The 27,988-nt window shown below is 42.7% G+C and overlaps 2 protein-coding genes across 11 annotated transcripts in view; both read right to left on the bottom strand.

The window, feature by feature from the left end:
- Positions 1-1,259: 1,259 nt before the first annotated feature.
- LOC118359195 (alpha-parvin) lies at positions 1,260-10,926 on the bottom strand. The gene is made up of 13 exons (XM_052481362.1): positions 10,632-10,926; positions 8,265-8,354; positions 7,995-8,065; positions 7,771-7,873; positions 7,481-7,621; positions 6,457-6,572; positions 6,299-6,357; positions 5,300-5,319; positions 5,091-5,152; positions 4,935-5,003; positions 4,750-4,851; positions 4,572-4,644; positions 1,260-3,692 (listed from the first exon to the last, which is right to left on the bottom strand). The coding sequence occupies exons 1-13, from the start codon at positions 10,765-10,767 to the stop codon at positions 3,616-3,618; spliced, it is 1,119 nt and encodes a 372-aa protein (XP_052337322.1). The 5' UTR covers positions 10,768-10,926; the 3' UTR covers positions 1,260-3,615.
- A 4,691-nt stretch (positions 10,927-15,617) lies between these two features.
- LOC118362387 (F-actin-monooxygenase mical2b-like) overlaps positions 15,618-27,988 on the bottom strand; it is a 47,230-nt gene continuing 34,859 nt past the window's right edge. For 2 of the 10 annotated variants that reach the window (XM_052481424.1, XM_052481435.1), the window contains exons 13-20: positions 27,478-27,677; positions 25,708-25,802; positions 25,411-25,482; positions 25,157-25,294; positions 22,888-22,995; positions 18,663-18,840; positions 18,270-18,346; positions 15,618-18,174 (exon numbers count right to left, since the gene is read on the bottom strand). In XM_052481424.1, coding sequence (XP_052337384.1) covers positions 17,782-18,174; positions 18,270-18,346; positions 18,663-18,840; positions 22,888-22,995; positions 25,157-25,294; positions 25,411-25,482; positions 25,708-25,802; positions 27,478-27,677 — 1,261 coding nt within the window. In that variant the 3' untranslated portion in view covers positions 15,618-17,781. The other 8 variants (XR_008082269.1, XR_008082283.1, XM_052481430.1 and 5 more) reach the window with 8 other exon arrangements.

Raw genomic sequence — 27,988 nt, forward strand, 5'->3', positions numbered from 1 at the left:
TGTCGTTCTGCCCCTGAACAGGCAGTTAACCCACTGTCATTGGCTGTCATTGAAAATAAGCATTTGTTCTTAACTGACTTGCCTAGTAAAATAAAATAGTTTTCTGCCAGATCAATACAAATAGCAAGGGAGAGAGTGGATGAGTTAATCAATTGTCTGTTTTGTAGTAACCTGACACAATGTAAATAGAATGAAGAACAGCTACAGCTATAGGGTTGTCTTTGAATTTGGGTTATCCACAAAGGATAACTTCTTGAAGAGGTAAGTTCTTGAAGAGGTAACAGGTAATCATTAAATAAGACACCTACATCCTGGTCAAAACATTGTTCATTGAAATAGTGTTTTTCTTTCACAGCATCGCATGTAAAACAGATAGATTAATCTAAACCGAGCAGGCTTTCCATCTACAAACTTCACTGTCTATTCAGCAAAAGGTATCTGCCAGTAAACCACAACCATTAGAGAGAAACATTATGGCATAACCGATTTCTAAAATGTGATTAAAACCAGATGGGAGTGCAGATTGTATGAGGCAGAGGGTTTTACGGTATCACACAAATGTATGTTTTTAAAGCTGTTTCATGTCCTACCATTTAAAAATATATATAACTTTAGTGCTGCACATCTCTTTAGCAACAAACAGGAATGATATGTCTCTAAACGAGATATGTATTGCTGCATATCTGCCAATCCCTTGACCTGATTTAATTACAGAAAACCCCAAAACTCTTACCACACAAATCAATATTTTCAATCTATAAGGAAAAAACTGATTGCACACAGGGAAAATGGCGTAAGCAATCTTCAGCAAGAAATGTAACAAACCATCTATACAAAAGGAGTACAAGGTAAAGCCTTTACAACCATATACTACATAGAAAAAAGGAACTTCAATGAAGGACCAATTCACTCTCAGATCATAATCCTTGGTGCCAATCAATAGATGCCAACATAAAGTGCCAACCCTGTAATAACTATGAACCACTTATCGTATTACTCACTTCTTGCCTCACCTTTTGTGTGTGTGTGTCTGTGTGTGTTTTCTTAGCATCGTACACTACGGAGGCAAGAGAGTATCATGTCTGTTAGTCATGCGTAGAGGCTTATTTGATATAATGAATGGAGGGAGGGATGTAGAAGATGTGATGGGAGGGTAATTACTTTAATGGCTGCAAAAGCTCCTGTTCAAAACACTTTCGCGCACGATGGTGTAAGGGTTTTCCTGTGGTGAAGTAGAGGAGGACCAAAACGCAGCGTGGTTATATTGATTCATGTTTAATAAAAACAATAAACGTGGAAAACCAAAAACAGCCCTATCTGGTGCAAAACACAGAGACAGGAACAATCACCCACAAACACAGTGAAACCCAGGCTACCTAAGTATGATTCTCAATCAGAGACAACTAATGACACCTGCCTCTGATTGAGAACCATACTAGGCCGAAACATAGAAAAACAAACAGACTGCCCACCCAACTCACGCCCTGACCATACTAAATAATGACAAAACAAAGGAAATAAAGGTCAGAACGTGACAGATGGTTGATTATGGATGGTCATTTCAGCTTTCTGATGAAAACGCAGAGCTCTTAGTCCCTGGGCTTGACTGATAATAGCATGACCAGAAATGTGTCAGAACAATGAAGTACTGAAATACAGTGTCACATCCTCCCCTGAACATCCAAGCCTTCAGTTCTGGGCTTCAATTCATGGAAATAGCGGTACTTGTTAAACGCACCACAAAAAGCAAGATGAAGACAACAGAGGGTCAGAGGTTATACAGTATGATGTATAGAAAGATAGCAACTCAGTTCACAAGAGATATGACCAAGAGTAAAAACAGAAATATCAAGAAAACAAAGAACTGAGCTATGAGTATTTTCTACTTTATTCGAAGACTCAAACAAGATAACTCACTCATTTCTCCTCTCACTCATTTCTGTGCTCAATTAAGTCAGTTGACATGACACACTAAAAGCATCTTAACTAATCTTAAGTGTCTGTAAATTGAAAGAAATGAATTCCAACTCCTAAAAAGAAGCAATTAAATAAAAGAAACATGCTATATAGTTCAAATCAGGCACAAAGAAATTCCCCTGAAACTTCTATTGTAACCTTGTCATGCATTATGTGCTGTGCTTCACTGTACAGTAGTGCTGTTACTCAAAGGGAAAATGTGACCTTCCTATTCGCAGCTAAGCACTTAGCAAAGCCATTCAGTCTGTGTGTGGTTAGCAAATTCATTCATGAATTGCATGTAGAGTACCTCTACTTCTTGGGAACACTGTAAGCTAAGTTCTCGTTGTAAAGCAGCCACTTTAACCAATATCCACAGTCCCATACAGTATTATTTGTTTATGAAATGGTACAATGCCAGGTGTAACAAAAGTTGAGTAAAATCAATCTATGTTAAAACCACCAAATCCTGATAGTATTTTAATGTAAACATGTTTTATTGAACCTTTATTTAACTAGGCAAGTCAGTTAAGAACAAATTCTTATTAATACTGGCCAAACCTGGACGCCGCTGGGCCAATTGTGCACCGCCCTACGGGACTGCCAATCACGGCTGGTTGTGATACAGCCTGGATTCAAACCAGGGTGTCTGTAGTGACGCCTCTAGCCCTGAGATGCAGTGCCTTAGACCGCTGTGCCAGAAATGATTACGACCTTCAAATTAAAGTACACAACGGAATCAATTTTGGTCAAACTCCCACACTACATTCTCAGCACTACTAGCTAGTTCTGTTGAATATAGCGTTTTATCGTTTGAATTCATACTCCACTCTTGAAACTGGCACTGTACTGGGGTCTTGCTGTTCTGTAGTTGTAGTAAACACTGCACTGGAATATTACTTTGCAAACATATTTTTATGAATAGATTATAAACAAGTAGTCAAAATTAGCCACATATCATGCTTTGCATAAGTAGAATATATTTTAAAGAATCTAACAGCTTCAAATAATGTATCTAAAATACTATCTTTGGTAAATGATAAGCCAAAATGCCACTACAGGTAGACTATATTTAAAGTACAATGACCAGTATTAAAATATATACAATTAGACAAAGCAAACAAAGGTAAACATATGCAGCGTGGCAGTATATAAATGAATAGTGTGCACTGTATGTGGTCGCACTGCTTTAAGCACAACAACCAAAAACCTTCTGAGCCAATTCAAAACTTCTGATTTCTTTCAAAAGATGGAAGTCGATACTTTGATGAGCACAAACCCAGCTGTCATACATTCAATACATCTATATTCTGATCCTTCATATATTCGGAAGTGAATCCAAGTAGACTTCAAACGGTTTCGGGCCGGAATGACAAGAACAATTCAACATGGCAATGACTCAACAATAGGACGGCATAATCAATAACTCATTAAGTTAACCTTCAATAATACTGAAATATATCTGTCTTTTCATATCCAAGTACATTACAACATACTGTGCTGTACTTGTGTTTTAGTGAGCCTTCAGCAGGGACAAAGCTAACACAGGTGTGCTCTCCCTATTAGATGCATCGTGTTTGCCCTGAAATATACATCTAAACAGGGCATTTGCTTGATTGATACGTCAATATAACTGAATGAACGGTGAAGTACCAGTCGTTATTCCACATTTCTGTATTTGGTGAAGAGGTTGTAGAGTACCCTCAGAGTAGATTTCAGGTCACAGTTCACAATATCTGCCAAAAGATCAGAAAAACCAAAAGGCAGACTTTAGTCTGAGAAACATTTACAAGAAAAACATCTAAATGACCCAGATTTAGAGCTGTGATGTGCACGCTGTATAAAACCTTCTTCAAACATCTCCTGTAATTGGAACCAGCTCCTGTTGCTAGCTACTGCATACTTAAGACACACCACCTATAAGATCTACATTAGCCCATTACATCCAGTGAGGCAAAACGGGCCTCATTCATCTATGCTATGAGGAATGATGCATTATAAAAACAGATGTTGCCTGAGCCCCATGCCTCAATGAAGCTGTTATGATTGCAGTGAGCTTTAAGTAGGCCTATTGCTATAATTTGGCATGCAACCACCTTTAAATCAAAGCTAAAGGGGAACACTTAATGTTACAGCCCAATGCAGTCATCATGGGCCACTCACTGGTGCTTGACCGTACCATTAAAACTATTACAGGCCTCAGTTCAATTAACACAACGGTCACATGCTTATACCCAGGGGATAAAAGTAATCCCACGTTAAATAGGGTGGCAGGTAGCCTAGCGCTTAAAAGCGTTGGGGCAGTAACTGAAAGGTTGCTGGTTCGAATCCCTAAGCTGATTTGGTGAAAAATCTTTTGATTTGCAATTGAGCAAAGCAGTACCTGTAATTCGCTTTGGATAAGAGTGTCTGCTGAATGACTAAAATGGAAATATATGCACTCTCTCTCTGTTGTTATTATTAGAAGGCATGCTCTGACTATATATAGTGTTGAGGGAATACTGCTCCAAGGGAAAAACATTGACACATTTTGCTTTGTTTTAATCCCGAAAGACAAAATGTTGAAATTCTGCTGTCACATATCTTTCTTTCAGAAACAAAATGAAGGCACTCACCCTCTGCCCGTGGCTTGGGTTTCTCCAGGCCTCCATCTTGCATCAGCTCAAAGGAGAACGCCACATTGTGCACCTATATGGGAAAAGAGATCAGCATCAGCCATGCCAGTCCAGTAAGCAGCTCACTGTAAACTATTTGTAAGAGATTAAAATGAGTCCTATTTACATTGTAGCCTACCTTTTGGTCAAAATGCTCTGGCGTTAGGAAGAAGTTGAAGAGAGGAACAAAGTAGCCCTCAAGCAGTCCCATCAGCAACACCAGGTACACACCATCAGCAAACTGCATGACAGGTAGAACAACATACTAATAATGACCATGTTCATCATCAAATCATAAGCAGGTATATTGAAAGGGAAACAAACCTGTGTGTCCAATTCAGACACCTCCAGGTTCAACTTGTTCAAGTGCTTGTTCACAAAGGTGATCAGAGTCTGCAAAAAGGGCAGGTATTCAGTCCATTTAAATGTTACACAAACAACAAATAACTTCTATTTTTCAAAATTAGGATGGAGACTTGCCTTTTTCACCACATTCAGCTTGTCTGGTGCATGGTCAAACAAGGTGTCAAACGCATCTCGTTCTGAAATTGAATAGATGTTAAATGATTACAATAACAGAATGTTCATTTTAGTAATAAAACAGTAGTAATGTAATGGCAAACAAACTAAAATGAATGTATGGTAATATGACCCGTTTTATTTCATTAGAACAAAGTGAAAATGCTGACCATGTCTTCCTGATAGAGCCCTGCAAGAGAAGAGAACAAAGTATTTCAGCACTGGTATCGTACTGTGTAATCACAGCCCTGTAGAAAGACATTAGACGAAACAGACAAGTTCAAATGAGAAGAAAAAATTAACTAGGACTTTGTTTGAACTGGAAAAAAATATTAACTGAATGCAGATGGTCTAATCAAGACGGCCAGGCAGGAAGACAAAAAGATTTGTGTTGTGGTTCTATCCCAGGAGCGGTCCGATCAAACGCTGTGTGGTGGGCCTTCCTGGTGGACATGTGCCCGGGAGGCAGTGGCTTGTCTTCACGGTCCAATTTTCCCCGGCAGAGACCTGCTTAAGCAGCTGCTGCCCCTCACAGGACAACAGCCCAGGGCTCCCTCCATCTTATCTCCAGAGCTGATTTGCACCCGTTGGACCACTATTAATCAGCTGCAGCTCCATAAAGTAGTGGTGTGGCTGGCAGGAGCAGAACCCCGAACCCCCCCCACACACACACACACACACACTAAATGTTCCCATCAGCATGGGGCTCCAACTGTCCATATCAGCCCCCCAAGGGGTTGGCGTGTCCGCATTGTCTTTCTGTTTTAACGCGAGACCAAGAGAGGCCGTTCCATTCCCCTAATCAGTCCCTCAATTGTTCCAACAGCTTCAATGCCCAGTGGACTCATTTGCTGACTGATTTGTGAACAGATATTTACAGACATGTGATTCGCCCTATAATCACCTTGTTTTGAATGACCTTTCCAAGGCAGAGTACATGATTGTGTTCGGTTTTCGTCCCTCATACTTATACCTCCATTAATTAACAGAATCTTCACGGCCAAGTTTCTAAGGCCTTCTTTCCTTAAACATTGGCATTCAGTTTCAGAAATGTTTTCTTCATACCCTGGAGGGTCTGATAAAGGCCTTGTGGAAGACAGGACAAGTTGGGTAGTTTCATCCAGACATCTGTACATAGTTAGTTAAAAGGGATGACAGTGAAGACATACTCCGTGTTCCCTGTGATCTCTTCCTGAACCTGGCGAGACTGCAGGATCCCCTCCCGTTTCTGTGGGAAAAAACAGACAATTATGACATTTGACAGAAATGTTCGTTTTTTCAGGATTTCCCTTTTCATAGTACAAAATGTATCAGGAAAGGACTATACCTGTACAACCACAACTTGAATGGACACATGATCAGGTAGGCGGATGGGGGCGCGGCAGTGCTGAGACAGCGCCACCAGTAAATGGAGAATGGCCACGATGCTTTTAGCATGGACAGCTAGGGGAGAACATAGGAAGGGAAAGAGGGAAGGAATGAGAGGAATGTTTTAGTACATCCACCGGCATTGTCATTTAACAGATGATGCACACACTGGTGCACTGGAGCAGGCTTAAGATAAGAAGAAATGCCATTTATTTTCACAATTATCAAGATAGGTTAAACAAAGGTCAAAAACAAAACGATGAATTCAGTGTCCTGTACAAACTGAACTTGTGTCTTTGGGGTAGAAGTAATGTGACTGTTAGAAAACTGTCACAACCGATTCCAATCATGTTGTTTGTAATGTCAAAGCGATTCAAGTGACTGATACAACGAGCTGCAAATGACAACTTCTTGAAAGATAGAATTCCATAATAAGAGAACCTGTATGGGAGGATATGAGTGAAAAACAAAGGGACTAGCTGTCCTTTGATCACAGTCAAAAACAATCCTATTGATTTCCTCAAGGGCTTTTAGATCATCTACAAAGGATAAAAAGAAAATTCAACTGTAATTTAAGAGAATTAGATGGTGACAATTCACCAAAGAATAATAAACCAATGTGAAAAGAAACATGGCTTCAGCATACCCTTAAAAATATTGAAAAAAATCAAATTGAAAAAGGAAACAAGACTGAGTACCGTGACCTCCCACCACTTGAGACAGGGATTACTTCTATGGTCATAATGTCAGAGGGACAGCACGGTGCAGATTAGTCCAATGTGAACATTCTCTGTGCCTCTCTGTCACCCAACAAAATGACCAAACAAGCACGGTAAAAAAATAACATTATCTTATTACATCACCTTTACGCACACCGATGGCATAATAATAATTGTGATCAAAACATTCCAAAAAAACATGAACACATTCATAGAATAGCAGGAATTCAAATGAAACAGCGCTCTGTGAAACATGTCACCTACAGTCAATGGTCCATTTGATGTTTCTGATTGAGACCTTCAGAGTGTCGTTGATCTTCTCCAGAACTGTCTGCAGCTTCTGCTTCTGGGCTATCTCAGACTGGGTCACCTCAGCCACATTCAGCCGCTCACCCTCCAGCTTCTCTGTAACACAAAAATAAATAAACATGTTTTATTGTCAAATACAACGAGAGCACAGGGAGGACCATCAAATCCAATTGGAATCAGACACATTCCAGAGAATAATGTGCTGCATTGCAAGCATAGAAGGGATGTTTTGGAGGGATTTGTACCAAATAGTTTCTGCAGAACCTGCCCATCGTAGAGGTCTTCAGCCAGGTCTTTGACAATGATTCTCTCCCCCACCAGCACATCATTGATCCAGTCTATGAGTACCTGCATACAAAACATTATATGGAATTTGACAGGCACATACAAACTGTACGTTCATAAGGCCCATAATATCGCTTTCCAATGCTTTGATTGTGACATACGGCAGTCATTTTATATCTCACACCTTCATCAGTTCTTGTAGTTTGGGGTCATTCCTGGAGTTAGGGTCAACCATGGTACGGACCTCATTCTCCTCTAGAACCACACACACGTTTAGAATATAGACAATGAGAGAGAGTACAAGAGAGTGAGAAAGTGAGAGAGTATGTGTGTGTGTGTGTGTGTGTGTGTGTGTGTGTGTGTGTGTGTGTGTGTGTGTGTGTGTGTGTGTGTGTGTGTGTGTGTGTGTGTGTGTGCATGCGATACACTACAGGAGTGGAGATGGAGGCCTTACCCAGCATGGTGTCCTCTGGGTCCAGCTCAAAGGGGATGGGGCTGAGCGGCAGGTTGATGGCATTCATCCCCTCCTCCTGGAGCTCAGACACTGCAGAAGCAGGGAAGCGGAGACCTTTAGTGGCGTGACTCAATGTGTGACAGGCTAATTATTATACAACTGTACTGACACCTCCATTGAGTTAATAGTCATGAAAAAATATGTCCACCCAATTTAGGGCTCTTTTCTTCAGGTTACGCTCTGCTCTTCATGCCAGGTTGTTAGTATCATGGCACGTTGATCTTACCAGAAAGAGTTGGCTCACAACGCCTGTCTCTAATTATAACCTAGTCTTTGGTCACGTTCGGGTTAGCCAGGAGAGAGAGAGCTCAGTCTAGCTTTGATTAATAAGATGAAGTGCCTCATTGTAGCCAGTGATAATACTACATGGGGACTCCCAGAACGAGCCAATCACACTAGTACTGTAAATTGGAGGAGATGTGAGAGAGTGATTGTCTATTCACTAAGCAGTCAAGGTCAGTTGCTCTGATAGCTCAGACCATGCCCTCTTTGAAAAAAACCTTTCTGAGACACAGCGCCCCACACAGGACAAGACCATCCTCTCCATCCAGTTGCTAGGCATTCATAGATCTAGGCTCGGTCTCACGCTGCTGTACTGAGCATCCGCCTCCTTCCCTGATCATTTCACTTACCAAGCCTGGCATCGTGCAAATTGGCACATGTGGGGAATTCACACAGGTGATGGATGTGACAACCTGACCACTCTGTCTGGTTCCTGTCCAGACCAGTTGATATTTCAGTAAGATCACTATAGCACTGATGCAGAGCTGCATAACATAACGTGATAAAGGCCTGCAGAACAAACTACGCTAGTTTTTTTTTCAGTTTCCTCCGAAACAGAGAAAGCGCCCCCTGGAGATGTCAACATCCTGTTAGTAATCAACACCAAGATCTCCCTCTGCTGTTCAGCCTAACCCACAGAGACAGAGATCACCTTCCTCCTTCCTCACACTAAAAGAGCTGCATCCATTTGGTTCTTCAACAGATTGCTGAACCAACGCAAAAGCATCATCTGGATAATGTAAACCTCTCTGCCTGTCTCTGTCTCTCTGGTCTGAAAGGACTGCTCCTCAGTTCACAGGCAGAGACACAACATGGTTTACAATAACGCTCTTATGATTGAAATACTGTATGTTGCTGGCATGGCAGCGGAGAGGCCCTCCATGGAACAGACCCCTACAGGACCAGGTTGGACTGTATTTGTTCAGGATTTTGGTGAATGGGGCTCAGCTGCAGACTCACTTTTACATGCCCTTCAGGAGTATATATAAGGCATGTCTGTATCAAAAGATACGCTTCAAATGTAATGAATGAAAATGGGTCAAAGTGTCTTCCAAGAAACAATATAAACAATAATAGTGCTACAGACATTTAATCATACTTGATGCTTGCTCATTTACAACGAATTCAAGTGCTTGTCTAATTAATACTTAATTATGATTTAAATCAAATGTGAAACTATGAAAGCCTTAGCAGCCTCTGGTCTGAACTCAGGCAGTGGTTGTGCTGGAGAGAGAATGGGATTTTTTCCTCATTCCTTGGTGAACACATCTGTAATGGAATATCAGCAGTCTCTTATCCTTACATGGCAGTAGCTCAGCCATGTGTACTGTAAACACAGACACACAGCCTTCTCCCGCTATGGCTTGGACAGACACAACGTAATACAACTCAAACAGATGCTGTCCCCCCTCACCAAAAATAAAATCATCCAACTTGTTATCACAGTTATTTGATGATAGATGCAGACATCAAACATGAAGAGGGTCTTTCAGTCACCATTCCCGTTGACGTATAACTAAATGACGTCATGGAAATAGACACACCTAGCAATTACTAGCGGGCCTATACTATTACCACATTCAAAACAACTGGGAACTCGGACATCTCTGATTTCACTCTTCAGTGCTTTCAAGAAAACTGCGAACTCCGGAAAAAACGAGCCCCAACTGAGAATGTTTTTTTGAACGGTCATCCAACTCGAATTCAAAGTCGGGAACTCGTGCATCTTTCCGACATGAAGATCACAGACGTCATGATTTTTTTCTCCGAGTTCCCATTTATCTTGAAAGCAGCATATAGCAAAGTTTCTTAGCTTGTTTTCAAGCAAAAACTGTCATTAATCTATTCAACAAATTGTTTAATTCTGAGGGAAAAAGCGTTGGAATGTGACTATTTATAGCATAATGTAGCCTACTGTTCAACAGGAATCGTATTTTAGTTCTAATCCTTTTTTTAGCTTTCGTTATGTCAATCGTTTTATATAGATGCCTTAATAATAATCCAAATATAGCCCAATGCACGAACCTTCTTTTGCCTTTTTTCTTCTGGCCAAAGTTCCCCCAAGTTTTCCGAGGAAAGAGTCATCTTTTTTTCTTGAAGGTGGTGATTTTGGAGTCGGGGATTTGGGAGAAGAAGGTGACTTCTGTGGCGAAGAAGCCATTTCCAGTTTATTACTGGGTATTCAAGCTATTGAGACTGTTGTAGCCTATCATATAAATACAACTTTCTGCTTGTCAAAGTTTACGGAATTAGCCAACGACGGAACCGGAATTCCAAGTATTTGCGCAGCCATCTGACGTTTCCCTGTTATTTGATTCCCGTACACATCCCTTTCCCACCCACTTTTCATGGGATATGGGACAAATAAGGTAGCCAATGTCCAGCTATTGGGAATAAGTATAGTAAAGCAAGAGCCGATAATGTAAAATAATCAGAGGGGTTTCGATTCTAGTCATAGACAAATTAAGTCCAGCGAAATTATCAAACGTATTTTTCCTTTGTTTTTCTGCTACCCATATGTATTTACTTCCAGCAATATAATTATCCATCAGTTTTCTTTTACTTATGCTAAACATGCGTTCTCATGGGGCTAGAACAAGGCCAATATAGAAAATAACACCAATGATATACAGCACACTTGTTCTGCAGTCCTAACAAGGAGTGTAACAAACTTGTTCAAGGACCCCCCCAGAGTCAATTCACAGTCACATTGCAGTCCACGGGGATGAGCAGAGCGGACAGGCAGATGAACAGTGACCTCTGCAGTGGATTCCATTTTACACCAGCATTCTACCAATGCCACTTGCTCTGCCATACTCAGTTCTGTGAAAGACAGTGAGGGGTAAGAGCAGGGCCACTTCACATATGTTTTGTGTGACTGAAACCTCATATCGGTCTTTGCTCTGCTGTTAGAGATACATTTCTGAAATCTCATTCAACATGTCCCTGCAGCTTCTGTTGTGTTGATCACATGCAGAGGTGGGAATGTAACTTGAGACTAGACACAATTAATGAGAGAGATCTGTGATAGGGCTTGTGTGATTATTTGTCAGTGCATGTGTTCCCCCATGGCCGTGTCAGCACTTAGATTTTCCCATGTGCTGGAGGATCCTGCTGCGGGGTGAGGCATGAGGAGCATGTTAGAGAGGAGTGGGAGCGCTGAGCCCACAGCCCTCCTCCTTACACCTCCACATCCCCTCAACCTCAGCATCCGGCCTCCTCTGTGCCTCCTAAACTCCCAACTGTGGTCATCTCCACAGACACAAAGAATAACAAAGAACACAACTCTAAAATGCTCCCTTTCCTCTCACTGGAGTCCCACCTCTCTATACACCATCCAGGGCCATGCACCCTGTCACCCTACACCACGGACTACTGTCTCGTCTGAGACCTTAGGTCATGAGTGCGGCTCGTAGGTGGACTCCCAGAATACGCTAATCATAACGTACTGAATTAACAACATGCATCTTGACTGATGCACTGCTGTTATTTCAGAACAGGGTCCAGGTTAAGGACTGTTAAGTTCACAGGCAGAGGGATCCTCAGATGCAGCAGTGACACACACAAACACATGTGCCCACGTCAAAACAGACTTGAGTTATCACTGTGATAGTTGACTTGCCCTTCATAACTGGTCTCAGCTAACCCCATCTCCTACCAATTCCATCCCCAGGCATTAAATGCTGTGTCCATGACACACAAGTAATCCAATGCCAAAGAGATCTGCACAGTGCAGTTTGGTTGGGCTAAATGCTTTTAAATGGCATCTCTGTTTTCTTCAATTGCGTAAGCAAGGAGTGTGTGCCAAGTCTAAATGACTTTGCATGATTTCTTCTCAGCTGGTAATTTAATTTAATATCACTAGCCAGTTAATAAGCAGATAACCCTTATGTACTATGTAGCGTCTGGTACCTCCACTTGCCTAGGCATGTTCCATGTTAAATAACTGACATCAAGAGGTGAGGTTATACAAAATCTATATAATAAATGAATAGAAGCTGATAGCTAGCTATTCAGCAGGTTCCTAAAATAGAACCTGAAGTCTTTAATTTCCTTCAACTGATAGATTTTATTAGAATCTGTGTCAGTAATGGTCACATGTTGGATCTGACAGGTTGGCACTCGGTAACATTGTTTGTCAGACTGAGATGTGACCGAAGGCTGTGGTATTCAGAGCACCTTAACCTTTCCATTAGGAAGATATGCAGTCTGTCCTGGCCTGTTTGTCACCAAGCTGCCTTATCTTACAATAGAGAGGTGAGCCATATAATGGGAGCCAAACACTGGGGATCAAACAGACCCTCCCTTGAGCAATACGATTATTCAGGAAAGATTTCATCCTGTTGTAAATTACATTAAGCATGGAGCAGCCAGTGTGGTCTGATAGGAGAGATATCAAATCAGCCGCCGTGCATATTGGGAGATCAACATAAACCTGCCAGAAGCTGATGGTTTAACTGGTTCAGTGAGCTGAACAAGTGAGAAAGTTGGAGAGAGAAAAAGAAAGAAAGTGTTTCTGATTCTATTGGTATGCTGTAGGTCTTGGTTCTTTTAAACATGTTTATGCTGGCCAATGCCTGAACCCACATATTAGACAATTACATAGAGGCATTTTTGGGTCATTTCCTTGATCCCTTGATATGAGCCTTTTTCTAAACAACAGTGCTCTCTAGTGGTTACCTGTTCCAATGACATGTTAGAGGACATGAAATAGAATCATTACACTGTTATGAGCTGTGGTAGACGGTAGTTGCCAACACGTTAATGACTCATAAAAGTGATCAGTTAATAACTTAGAGAACCTCATTTGACTCATTCAGTTTATTTTCCCAGATTTGAGATCACAACAGTTACCGTGAGAACTTGAGTCCAGAGGAGCTGCACAGCAACGGGTGATGACAGAGCAGGAAGGAAGGGGCAAGAGGTACAACAGGAAAAGGAAAAGGTGGAGACAAGAGAGGAAGACCCTCACAGGACAGAGAGGCAGACATACAGTATAGTGGCAGAAGAGAGACAGAGTGGGTGAAAGTGAGAGACACAGGCAAACATACCTACATGCACATACAGGCACTATATATTCATGTCTCATTGCCCTCCTTCTCCTGGGACAGTGACATAGATCAGGGATCAGATTGAGGGTGAAGGTGTGGAGTCAGAGTAGAAAGTGGAGACATAAAACACCGTTATTGAAAACAATTGTTCGGCCAGTGGGTGGCATCAGAGGCTCAAAGTTCATCTAAACCGGGTCAGATAGGAAAAACAGTTCTCAGTCCCTTAACCAGCTGCATATTACTATAAGGCAGTGATTTACAAAGCACGGTACTGAATAGAAAATATGTCAAGGCGGTCAACTCTAATTGACTGTCAAGAGAGTGTGCCACTTCAGTTGAGTGCATTTTCCCTTTGCAAGTAATTGTTCTGTAATTTTCTTGCATAAAACAGTTTTATGCACATTTACCCTTGACTTGATAGCTCCAATGGAAGGAAAAATGGTTGGAATTTCTCAATTGACAATTTCAAATCAATGCTTTGGGTTGAATGCTCTGAAGGAAGCAGATTAATTCAATAAAATATCTACTTAAATACAACACCAAAGAGACACATACCTGTGTCTCATGATTTATCTAACTGAAATACATTGCTTTTACAAACCTCCATTATTATTTAGTGAAGAAATTTGCTTTTAAACACATGGCCTTCTGTAGACCTTCAAAATGTTTTTAGTGATCCCATTTCCTCAGCTTCTCCTTGATCTTGGCTGTACTGTACAAGGAAGTGAGGGACAATCTGCTGACCCCAGTAGCTTTAATTGCATTGTCCTTTTACACTGTGTGATGCAAATTTTCTGAACAAAATGTCCAGGCCCATCCAGCCCCGGTCTAGCAGATGTGCCAGGTTTGGTTTGGAAGACTTCCCTCGAATGTTTGTATGAGAGGCTCTGAGAACTCAGAGAAACAGACATTTTTACAAGCAGCATCATCAGGGCTTGCAAAAGTGTTTGGCTGAGTTTATTTTTGGTTTCCATGGTGAGGGGTTGAAGGGACAAGTGGATGATACTATAAAAAAAGAGTGCTTCAATAGTCTGTACCTCTGTTGTGATTACATTAGATCAAGCTTTCCCCTTAAAAGCAAAGCTAATGAAAGGTATTGGATTCTGATGGTAATACAGCCTAAGAGACATGCTTTGGCAGCTAGTATAATACATTGATTATATGACGTTTCCATTGAAATAATTGTAATTCCAAAGTAGATGCTTTAAAAAAAAAGGTATTCTAGTGGTGTGGGGTGGCATGTAGCATAGAGGTTAGAGCGTTGGTCCAGTAAGTGAAAGTCTCTGGTTCGTATACCCGAGCCAACAAGGTGAAATGTCTGTTGATGTGCCCTTGAGCAAGGGAGTTAACCCTAATTTGCTCCAGGGGTGTCATACTGCTATGACTGACCCTGTAACACAACACATTTCACTGCACCTATACTGTGAACTGTATGTGACAACAAAACATCTTAACCAGGTATGATGAGAGCTGATTTCATGGCTGTTGAATAAGACACAAGACACTGATGGTGCACATTTCCTCAGCTGTGAGAACCATGAACCATATCTGGCAGGACTACAGTGGATTGGCTGAGGGGAGAGTTGTATGGTTTGACATGTCCCCTGTGACCTCATCACCAAAGAATCCTTTCTGGCTCTCACGGATCCAGAAAGAGCTCCAGGAACCCATCCAGGAACATGTCCGTCTGGCCTGGGGCCTTATCAGCACTGAGACGGGGACAGAGGAACTTAACCCATATATTTTAATTTAGGAGACTAGACATGGTAAGTAGACTAAATATAGGAGACATGCTCTTTAAGAGGAGTTCATGTTTACTTTGAATACTGAGCCTGTATACTATGTGATGCTGAACGGCTTGATTTAAACATGTTACCCCTATTTGTACTATTCTATGTGCCATATCAAACCATGGGGAGAACAACATTGTGATATTATGAAAGAATGACAGTAAACTGGATCAAGATGACAAATAACTCCGTTAATTTATTTACGTTTGTTGCTTTCGGTCATACATAAAGCAACACAGAATCTCCATGAGAAAAGCAGGCTGCATTAGAAGTCCCATAATTCATTATTCAATGCATTAATTTAAGACAACATGCGTTATGAACCTGTTGGGATATGAATTCCCTTTGTTTGTGTGGGTCAAGAGAAAGTTCTCCTGGGTGACAGCTTCTGGAAGAGAGAAAGAAAGATGGCAAAAGATGGGAGAAAGAGTGGCATGCCTCTACATGACAGAAAGCCGTCTACGCGAGCACACTTGCGTGTTTGTGAAGCTCAGCCTTTCGATAGTAGCATCATAATAGTTTTTAGATTAGACATTTTTGTGAGAAGAACCGTTTTTAGGAACTGCCATTGTCTCACAAACACTGCTCTAGTTCAGCCTCCGTTAAGTACATCGGCAAATGTTTGGTATTGCTGGGTGCAGACGAAACAGGAAAATACAATGCTTAAATACTGCTGTCTGTAGCTCAAGCACAGGGGTTAGAAGCATTTTTTATTTGTGTGTGGAAGTGCTGACTTGGACTAATCTGACCAGACATTCCACTCCTAAACATTATTCACATAACCGTGTGACCATGTAGGTGATCACCTTCAGAATGGCATGTCTCCTAACCAATCAGGAGGCTCATCATCAGAAAGTTGAAAACAGACTTCAAGCGAACATGAGAAGAAATTAAAGGAAGGAAATATAGGTTAGAATACAGAGAGAAATCAGAGGAAGGATCAAATCCAGTTAAAATGTATTGAAACTTTGTAATTGTTAGATAGTCAAAGAAAAGGCATTGAGAAAACATGAGATTGTGCTACTCTACAACACACAGTAGCACTGTACAGTGTACTGCATGAATTATGTAACTTCTGGTTCAGGAAAGCACATACACACCACAGCATTCAAACATAGCCTGAGTTATCATGCCAGATTCTGTCCGCCTGAACAATTCCTTTCAGCAATATTCGTAACATTATGAAAAACATATTTAAGTGAAATAGACTTGTACAAAATAACAAAAATGAAGAAAAACTTCTATTACAAACAACATCTTTAGAAGAGTTGATGGGGCGGCAGCGTAGCCTAGTGGTGTTGGACTAGTAACCGGAAGGTTGCGAGTTCAAACCCCCGAGCTGACAAGGTACAAATCTGTCATTCTGCCCCTGAACAGGCAGTTAACCCACTGTTCCCAGGCCGTCATTGAAAATAAGAATGTGTTCTTAACTGACTTGCCTGGTTAAATAAAGGTTAAAAAAAAAAATCCACCTCATCATACATTTTGGCCTTGTATCTGTTTCACCAACAGGTGGCAGCAATGAGTAGTCCATGAAGTCCATGAACTGGAGTCGTAAACCAAAGCCCATGGCCATGAAAGCTCTTCCCCTTTTTAAGTACAACCGACAATGCACAAAAATACTGGGCCATAAAATAAAGCAATAAAAGTTATCATAATGTGTAGCGAAAGTACACTACGGTCATAGGAGATCTTACAATAACTTTTAAATGTAAACTTGTGTCAAACAATATTGAAAAAGAAAAAAAGACGAGAAAATCTGGTCAAGCACAGATCCACGTTGGCCCCCGACCCCGACCTGTGAGTTCAGCAGGGTTTAGTAAACGTGCAGCGTCAGCACTAGTCATTATCCAAGCTCTGGATAACCATTAGACAGCCATAAACTCCCACACCATTCATCAGGCATCAGCCACAGGTAAAGGCAGCTCCCCAAGTTAAAGTGCTTCAAGTCAGTCTTTTCATTTAGATTACTTCTTCGGCGCAAAAACTCAACCACATACCGTAAATGATTTAGACCACCATGAAACCATGTACAGCACATTACCCCTCATCATAAAGAAAAATATAATGTTCATGAAAAACTACCACACAAACCAAGATACTGCGTGGGAAATGTTATTTGTTCTTTGGTTGGTGTAGGACTAGATCTAATGCACTGACAGCTACATATTCTGTGAGAAAATATTAACAAGGTGCATGGTAAAATGGTAGCTTGCCGTCATATGACTTGGCACAAATGCAAGATACACTAGTTAATGTTCAGCCAAGCTTCAGACCCTATTGCACGAGGGTTAGGGATAGGGTTAGGATTAGGATTCCCTCCCTGGTGGGCCTCTACATGAGCCTGTGGCCCAGGTGTTCCTCCAGCCACAGCAGTAGGGTCTGGATGGACTGGGAGACAGGCCCGGTTTCAGAGTACATCTGCAGCAGCACCTCCTGGAGCATGAACAGCAGGGGCACTCCCAGGCTCAGCAGCTCATACAGGAAGACATAGTCCTGCACATTGGCCCTAAAGTGGAGGCCCACAGCCTGGGCCGTACCATGCACCCAGCGAGACAGGAGGCGGGGGGAGTCACACACAGCCCGGGTCACACTCAGGGGCCAGCTCAGGCTCTTCCTCAGGCGGGAGCTGAAGGTACCTGGTGACTGGCCCTGCAGGCCTTCTGTTGGGTCACCGTTGGGAGTCTGTTTCTCTGATCCCTCCTGAACCCCGGCTCCATTCTGACCCTGAGGGAGAGACCCATTGAGTCACAAAGATGTCCCACAAATGAACATCAAAATGACAATGGCAAGTGGATGATTGAATGATCCAGAACAATTACCAGATGTGAATTGAATGTCCTCCGATGGTTCATTCCATTTTTACGTTGTGTGAAGTGCAGCTTGCAGTACAACTTGCCTAATTGAACATGATCAAAAGAGGATTTAGAAAAATGGGCACATAAACAGTTAATTATCTCTACCTGGCACAGCCAGAAGAGGACTGGTCACCCCTCAGAGCCTGGTTCCTCTCTAGGTTTCTTCCTAGGCTCCTGCCTTTCTAGGGAGTTTTTCCTAGCCACCATGCCGCTACATCTGCATTGCCTGCTCTTTGGGGTTTTAGGTTTGGTATCTGAATAGGACTTTGTCACTACTGCTGATTTGATTGATTGATTGGCTGATTGATTGATTGACAGTAAGCGAACATCTAAACCTTAGTGTTGGGAAACACATACCCTGCTCAGAGTCGAAGGCATGGCCTCCCTGGCGTAGGGCGGCGCCACAGGTGTCACAGCGAAAGCATTCCCTGTGGAAATAAAGTCCCTCAGCACTGATCCTCTCCACCACATACACGCGCTTCTGACAGGAGTGACACTTGTCACCAGACCCGGGGAACTCCCTCCGCAAGGAACCCTGGGAAACAGAACAGACAGACACTGCTACAATCGTTGTCAGCACAGCAAATGAAGATAATGAGGGAGTGATGCACTTGTGTCACATTCCACAACTTTGACCATAAAAGGCCTTATGGCCGAGTTTGGCCTTTGGTTCACAAAGCATAATGAGTCATAGAGTCCTGCAAAGAATAATCATCCCAATCCTTATTTTACACAATATCTCTTCATCTGACTCAGAGCCAGGGCCTGGGACATAGTCTATGTTCTTCACCTAGATAAGGGGTGTTGTTCGAGGCTGGTACAGCCTGAGTGGCTGCATGCTCAGTCAGACATGCTTACCGGCGACATAGGCGGAGAGGCTGGGGGTGAACAGGGGGAGGAGGCTTTAGGCCTGTGGTCAGTCTCATAGAGGGTGACCAGCGTCTCAGCCCTGGCTGCTATGGCCAGAGACTCCTTCCCCACCTTCCTCTGACACGCAGAAAAGAGGAAACGACTGGAGGAAGGAAGGATGGAAAGATAGATAGATAGATAGATAGATAGATAGATAGATAGATAGATAGATAGATAGATAGATAGATAGATAGATAGATAGATAGATAGATAGATAGATAGATAGATAGATAGATTATTTGACTACTGTGTTCTCTGACTAAGGCCGCTGTTGGGGAAAATAGTCAAGTTCTTTCATCAAAATAAGAGTATCAGCTCAAAAATATGGCAACGGAAGAGGAGGGAAGAGGTGAGGATTTTCAGGAATGTTTTCCCATTATGGTTAACTAGTGAGCCTGTCTGGATGCTTCAGATTGTACTCTAGACTGACTGCATGGCGCTGACTCAAACTGATCAGAAATCAGGGAGGGGCAGTCTAACTCACAAAGTGCAACACTACAAAAATATATTCAACCTTAGCATAAGAGGCCCCAGAGTAGCTAAAAAACACCTCACATGCAATACCTTTGTGTCTACATGTGTCCTTTGTAATGTAGAGGGTAGTACAAGTTACTTTAGCAGGCATGTGGCGCTGGGGGCAAAATGCCTGTTTGACATTATTAAAAACAGCTTTGGTTGGAGCATTGCAGTACGTTGTTGTTGGGATACATATGTGGAGCCACTGATGTGACACTGAAACAGCAACATGACTGTGATGTTAATAACTACAACTGTAAATTACAGGCAAATTAGATTAGAAGTTAAATATCTACTTATAAAATATATATCTTTATCCAGATTACATCATGTTTAAAATCAAACAGACAGCACTTCATTTTGGGTTTCTCTAAGAGGCAGCAGGCTCTGCATATAGAAATGATGTGGCCATAAATAGTGCTATGGTTTGGAGGCACACAAGAGGAACTCACCACATGTGACTCATTCAAGGGATCTCTTTGCATGTCTTTCATACAAAGCTGCATATCTAGTGCCCCAGATTGACTGGTCTTTGGTTTTCCACGAAGAATGAAGGAATTAGAGGCAACAGAGAATAAAATTTAGTTGAACAGTTCAGTGACAGATAAGGGATAGATGAGTGCATCAAAATAACAGTATAATGTTTGCTCTGACATTAGGGGATATGGGTTTCGTCATGACAGACACATGGTGAGAAATGGATGTGCTTGTTTTCACCTTGAGTTGGAGTAGAATGGATGGGGATGAAGACATGGTTTGAGGGAGTGAGAAGGTAGAAAGGGTGATTTCTGGACAAAGGAGGGAAGTGACTTTAGGACTGGGAGCAGGGAGGATGTGAGGAGAGGGAATGGTCTGTTCAGCAGATCCAGGCTAGGGTGGGAATGGGAAAGTCAAAGAGAGGAAGAGATATTATGAGCATCAGATGGAGGTTAAATTAGAGTTTGCATGCTTAGTGGGTTGGGCCTCAAGCCTAAAACGCCTGGTGTTCCATGACACTGCATTCCATTGAAATGGAAACTCAAGAGTGATATAGATAAAACATGTATTTCTTCATGATAAATGTTAAATGATCACAAAGGTTGTAGCATGACACACAGTGATAGGGACACATACAAGACAGTGAGAGGTTATTTTTTTTACCTGAGGTTGGGGCAGACAGGATGAGGATGAGGAATAGGGATGAGGAGGTGAGAAGGCAGAAAGGGTGATTTCTGGGTAAAGGTATAATGAGGTGACTTCTGGATTGGGGTTAGGGAGGATGGGATCAGACACTGAGGGAATGGCCTGTTTATCAGAATCAGGACAGGTGAGGAATGGGACAGGCGAGATTTGCAAATGAAGAGAGGGAGAGGATTGTTAAAGGAGAGCTTTGAGTGTTAGTAATTTGATAGAAGTTACAATGAGAACTGGCGTGCACATGGGGATAGGCTTTAAGCAAAGGTATTCCGTGGCACTATCAAATCATAGTATTAACTAAACCCCAACCTGCTGAGCCTCAACACAACAGCTTACCCTGGTTTCCACTGAGATGGAAACTAATTTAAAGAAGGTGAGCAGTATCTTTTTTGATGATAAAATACCATTGGAAATACCTTTTCCTGTAATGGAAATTGCAGTATGATGACTACTCTAGCACTAAACACCTTGCTTGATAACTATCCTGTGAGTAATAAAGCTGCAGCCTCTTCCAGTGAGGCACAGAGAACCCTGTGCTACCTTTCAACAGTGCTGAGCACACCGAGTAAGTGAATTACATTTACATTTACATTTAAGTCATTTAGCAGACGCTCTTATCCAGAGCGACTTACAAATTGGTGCATTCACCTTATGACATCCAGTGGAACAGCCACTTTACAATAGTGCATCTAAATCTTTTAAGGGGGGGGGGTGAGAAGGATTACTTTATCCTATCCTAGGTATTCCTTAAAGAGGTGGGGTTTCAGGTGTCTCCGGAAGGTGGTGATTGACTCCGCTGTCCTGGCGTCGTGAGGGAGTGTGTTCCACCATTGGGGAGCCAGAGCAGCGAACAGTTTTGACTGGGCTGAGCGGGAACTGTACTTCCTCAGTGGTAGGGAGGCGAGCAGGCCAGAGGTGGATGAACGCAGTGCCCTTGTTTGGGTGTAGGGCCTGATCAGAGCCTGGAGGTACTGAGGTGCCGTTCCCCTCACAGCTCCGTAGGCAAGCACCATGGTCTTGTAGCGGATGCGAGCTTCAACTGGAAGCCAGTGGAGAGAGCGGAGGAGCGGGGTGACGTGAGAGAACTTGGGAAGGTTGAACACCAGACGGGCTGCCAGTTGCAATTACCAGTGTTGTTCATACATATCATCACAGACATCTCTCACAGAGAGAGGAGGCTACCTAGTTTTTAGCCTGAGCTCTCTTCTGCAGGTCTGTCTCAGTGGGAATATAAAATCACGTAATGGAACAAGAAGAAACTATTTAATGGAATGATTCCTGCATGAACAACGAGTTGCCTGATGTGTTTTCACAGGGCGTTACATTGTTTTAAAAAAGCCTTGTTGAAACCCTTGGCGTAAACAGTAATTTATTGACTGACAGTGAAGGTGATTTAAATTTCAGATGTAGGATCTTAATTTGATCACTATTTTGTTGCTGACAATTTTCCTGCACAGCAGGAAATGCAAACTTGTAGCGTATTCAAGGTTTAAAAAGATTTCTAAGGTTTGTCATTTAAATTTTCTTTGCCCTAACGGAAAATGATACATGTTGAATGATCACAAATGTTTTAGCACGACATACAGTGATACCTACAAAAACAACATCTACAAAAAATGTCCATTAATTATAAGTCACATAATAATTCAAATTTCCCATTGCTGCAGGATTATTTTCCTGTTTCAATGAATTGGCTCAAATTAAGATCTGACATCTGTATAACAGAACACTGTGTCCTACAATAACCTTAAAATGACCTGCGCTAGCTGTGTTCTGTTGCTACAGGCTCTGAGCAGCTAATGAAAACATTGCCATAAAAGTCATGCTTCTGGAGATGATGGATGTTGAATTTCAACATAGGGAGGGTTTATTGAACTCTGTGCAGCAGCAGTGATGCCAAACAAGACTGAGCGTGCAACACAACAAACATACTGAGGGACGGGAGAGGTGAGTGGTCAGAGTTCAGGGATCAGATAGTCACCTGGGACGTAGAGGCCACATCCTCAGAGAACAGTACTCTCAGGTGGACAGCTTTCTCCTTGATACTTTTATTGTGAAACGCTCTAGCATTCTGGGTCTGAGCTTTCTTCTGCAGGACACATACCATGAGACACAGAGACAAAGAACAGGCATCAGCAGGAGAAAGCTGCACCTGCAACACAGTACCACATACTCCCTCCCTGTCTGATGAATGTGTCTGAATAGTAATTATTAACTCTCAAATCAGAGTTATAATGTACGGACAAATAAAAGTATGAAATGTATGCACTCACTATTGCAAATCGCTCTGGATAAGAGCGTCTGCCGAATGACTAAAATGTCAAAGGTAATGATCAAGCAAGATAAGTGGACTTTGGTCCTACTTTCCCACTGAAGGAGCTAGATGGCACATTGTTTACTGGGCGGTGGAGAACAATAGTGTTGCTGTGTGGAGTAGAGTGGCAGTTTTTACAACACTAATTTGACACACCAGCAGAGATGACTCCACTCTTATACATGTGCTCCTGGAACAGCAGACTGAGATCCAGACAGAGACAGACAGACACACAGGACTGGCACAGAACGAGGCCACAAGGGCAGCCCACTGGCTAAACTTGCCAGTCAGCAGCCTCTGTACCTCTTTGTCTCTGCCAGGGCTATGGGTCTGCTCTTGCTATTGTGGTCAGTGTGGATGATTCGGTGTTGACTTCACCAGCTGACTATGTGCCATACAATGCTAAATGTATAATCAGGATGATTATCTCAACATTCATATCCAGCCTTTTACTAAAAAAAGATATCTTATATGATCACACAGTAGGAGGCAATAACAATAGAAAAAGACAGAGCAGACAAAGAGAAATGGACAGATGGAAAGGAGAGGAGAGGAGAGGAGAATAGGTCACCTTGGTGATCTTTTCCTCCACCTCCTGAAGGCGTTGGAGCATTCTAGACATGGCTAGGACCACTGAGTGGCAGGAGGAAGAGTAGCCAGGGTACTCTATGCTCTCTGGCTTTTGAGGAAGCGTCTGGGGTTGTGTCTGAGTACGTGTCTGATCAGCCTGTCTGACCTTCCTGAGGGTGTGATTTGGGCTGGGTGGGGGTTGGAGCTGGAACTGGGGTTGGGGTTGGTGCTGAGACTGAAGCTGGGCTTGGAGCTGGGGCGAGAGCATGGGTTTGGGAGGAGGCTGGGGTGGTAGCCGAGCGATGCACTTAGCTGCATATTTGGCACAGGTTGCAGACTGAAACTGGAAACACACAGCACATGTGAGCTGCAGTTCTATAGCTCTCTGTCAACTCAGGGTGAGCTTGATGAAAAAACAATTGCAGCAAACAGGCCCCAGTAGTTTAACAGCTGGAGAGAATAGAAGGGAGATTTATGCCCCATGCTTTCCTTTATCATGTGAATCTACTTCACTGGGGGTATTTTTCATTTCAAACCCACAGGGAGCATTTAACACTCTCACTCTAGGTAGGTGATGACTGGTTTGTGAGTGAGTGTATACCAAAACTGAGTGACAGTGTGTGTTCTGCAGAGTGAATTAGCGTGGCTATGTGTGTGTATTACAGTATGTTGACCAGGCCTGCTCCAGTCCTCTACCTGTGTCTTGGGGGAGGGTTGGGTGGGGTCTGCTGCCTGAGGTTGGTGAAGCGTGGGGTCTCAGTCATGTCTATGGAGCGTGGCCGAGGGGCCCTCCCAGAATCCCAATCACACTGAGACTGATGGGGTTTGTCAGCCAGAAACAAAGCCAAGGAAAAAGGTTAGTAGAAAGACAGAAAAGGTTGAAAAGAGATGAAAAGAGGGAAAGTGAATTGCAAGATAAGTATCTCACCAAACAGTTAAGAACAAATTCTTATTTACAATGACGGCCTACACCGGCCAAACACGGACGACGCTGGGCCAATTGTGCACCACCTAATGGGACTCCCATTTACGGTTGGTTGTGATACAGCCTGGAATCGAACCAGGGTGTCTGTAGTGACGCCTCTAGCACTAAGCGCCTTAGAACTCTGCGCCACTCGGGAGCCCCAGGACTTTATAACCAACTCTTAATCAGAAAACGAACCGTACACAACCAAGCATGGCTCTTTCCCTTGGAACACAAATGATCACGTCTGTCCTATAGCACACTGTGGTATGAGGCATCTGAGAACAAACATACCAGGTACTATACCATACTATAGCACTGTATAAGCTATGGAGGACACTGTCCAACACTGACAGTGTCCTGAGGATGGGGAATGGGGGGACATATCTTGACGGTTCTGACCTGTCTCCGGAGGGTGAAGCTGGGGTTGCTCTCCTCAAACTTGGACAGGAGCTGGCTGGCCATGGAGCGGACCTTGTTCTCCTTAACCCCCCTCTCCTCACCCACACAGGACGCACTCTGACTGGAGAAGTTGGTTGCCTGTCATGAGAAATAGTGACTTGAGTTATCAGGGCCAAAATAAATGGTATTTTGCCGTATTTGACTCGTGCACTTAGAATGTCCTTACGAAATTGTAGTTTGATGGTAATAACTACCTCTTCCAAATAACTGCAGACTTTTCGTCTCCTTTTGTACGTTGGGTCAGTATCTTCTAGCTTCTTCTCATCCTGAAAGAAAACAACCAAGCCATAGTATATGACTAAATATTTCAGACTGCACTCAAAAGTAAAAATATTCAACATGAAAGTGAACTATTAAAATAGAGCCCATCTCAAAAGTCCACTTATTCAAATGAAGTGACTTTTGAAATGATAACACAAGGAGGCTGAGAGGCTCTCAAGTTGCAGTAGTGATCAAGGCAGACAGGCACCTGGAGAGAGGAATGTGATTACCTTTGGTACCCTTTTTCTTGGTACCAGAACTTTGTTCTTACTTCTGACTGCCTTGGAAGGATAGTCTTCACTGTTTTCGTCGGCCCCTCTAGAATCTGCAATGAAACACGAGTACATTGAAAGGTATGATATTTTCCACAGAGCTCAGCCATGAATGCCAAATAAAAGCAATGGCCAATGTGTTTTTACATTACGTCTAAAAGAAACCTAATATTACTGTGCCGGAAAAGAACCGGACGGGGCAAGACCATCTGTTTTCATGAGAAATACCACCTAATAAACAAAGGGCTTTTTCCTGGAAACCAATACTGAAAACACTTCACTACAGATCATAAGAATGTATACAATTATTGCTAAATAGCACATCATCATTCCGTGGGCAACCAGCTTTGCTGTGGATAGAGGCATATCATGTGACCTCTTAGAGACCATAAAGCTAGTACAACTGTGGCAATAATATGCTCTCTTCACCTTAGGCATCTCAGACCAGAAAATATCTGGAGTAAGGTGTAGTGTTCTCTCTCCAGGCATCCTAGACCCATACAATATCTGTAAGGTAGCCTGTACTGTGCTGGGCAGATGTGCATTCCTCTCATGCCAGACAACATGACTGATAGGGTTGTGCAACGCAGACCTCCTTTAAAAGGAAGCCAGATGAAATCTCATACCCTCTTTTACACCAGCTCTCTAGAAAGACATAACTTATCTGAAAGAGAGCAGGGGTCAGCCCAGAAAAAAGGGATGAAATAGATTACAGACAGAGACAGCTTGATATGTAAAAAAAAAAAAAAAAATGTCCCTGGTGAAAACAATACATTGAGAGGCTGGGCTTTTAATACAGTGGACACAGTGGAAGGGCCAGTGACAGTGACAATGTGTTCAAGCATCAAGTTTCAGGTTGTTTATTAGTAGTATGATCAGGATACACACGGCATACACTGTTCAACGAAATTTACTGCAGGTTCCTTCTGGACAATGCAACAACAATAAGAAAGAATAAAAAAGGACAATACGAACATCAAGTAAATGGCAAGTAAGTATAATACAGGAAGGCACAATTTATAGTTCAATATTTACACGCGTTATGGGGAATGGGGGATTGGGGGGCTAGAATTTAAATTGTGCAGTATTTAGCAATGATAGCAAGAATCTGGTGGCAGCCGTAGCATGAATGTGTGTGAGTGGATGTATCTACGGGGGTGCCAGTGCAGAGCAGTAGGACTACATGCCTCTCCACCCTGTCTGCTCCTCAAGTGTTCAGAGCCAAAAGCATCTGCTGCATTTAAAAATAAATCTGACATGGGAAGGAGACTTTTAAAAAAGGCCTAATGATATAAAGGGCTGCTACTTCAATCATACTACATAGAAAACTATGGGATATTGTGTGTGTGTGTGTGCATATCTGTGTGTGTGTGTGTGTATCTGTGTGTGTGTGTGTGTGTGTGTGTGTGTGTGTGTGTGTGTGTGTGTGTGTGTGTGTGTGTGTGTGTGTGTGTGTGTGTGTGTGTGTGTGTGTGTGTGTGTGTGTGTGTGTGTGTGTGTGTGTGTGTGAGTGCATATCTGTGAGGGTGTGTGCGTGTGTGTGCCTGTGTGTGTGTGTGTGTGTGTGTGTGTGTGTGTGTGTGTGTGTGTGTGTGTGTGTGTGTGTGTGTGTGTGTGTGTGTGTGTGTGTGTGGTGTGTGTGTGGGGTGTGCGGGAGTGAGATCTGAAGTCTGGGGCTTCAGGACACAAGTGTCTGCAGGGGGATGGGGTGAGGGGTGTGAGGCGTACCTGAGACGGGCAGGGGGGTGCCGCGGAACAGCTCGTAGAACTTGGAGAGGTAGGTGACCATTCCAGTCTTGTCTGGTTCCTGAACAGCAGCCATCTCCTTTCCGGTGGCGAAGGGCCGGATGCCAAACTCCCGCTCAGCCAGGTCACATGCCAGCTGGAGGTTGTTAGCCGAATCCTCCTCATTCAGCGAATCAAACTCTCTGAGGGAAACCGATTGAAATGATATCACGCAATGTTGTTGTAATGTTGTGTGGGTAACTAGGTGAAGACTAAGCTGGCGTCAACATAGAAGTTATGAAACAGTTCTAGTCTAGCAGTGTAGCCCTCCCTTCACCACAAAGATGACGTCAGAAATAACAAACTGCCCTACATACTGAGTGTGACATGTAATACATAGTTATGCTTTCCAAACTCCCTTTTACATACTATAGGGTTTCTCTAAAAGCGGTTGTGTCTTCTGTGTGATCTTTTTCGTCACACCTATCAGTAACAGAGAGAGTGAGAGAACAGC

The sequence above is a fragment of the Oncorhynchus keta genome, chromosome 2 (genome assembly GCF_023373465.1).
Source record: "Oncorhynchus keta strain PuntledgeMale-10-30-2019 chromosome 2, Oket_V2, whole genome shotgun sequence".
Lineage (NCBI taxonomy): Eukaryota > Metazoa > Chordata > Actinopteri > Salmoniformes > Salmonidae > Oncorhynchus > Oncorhynchus keta.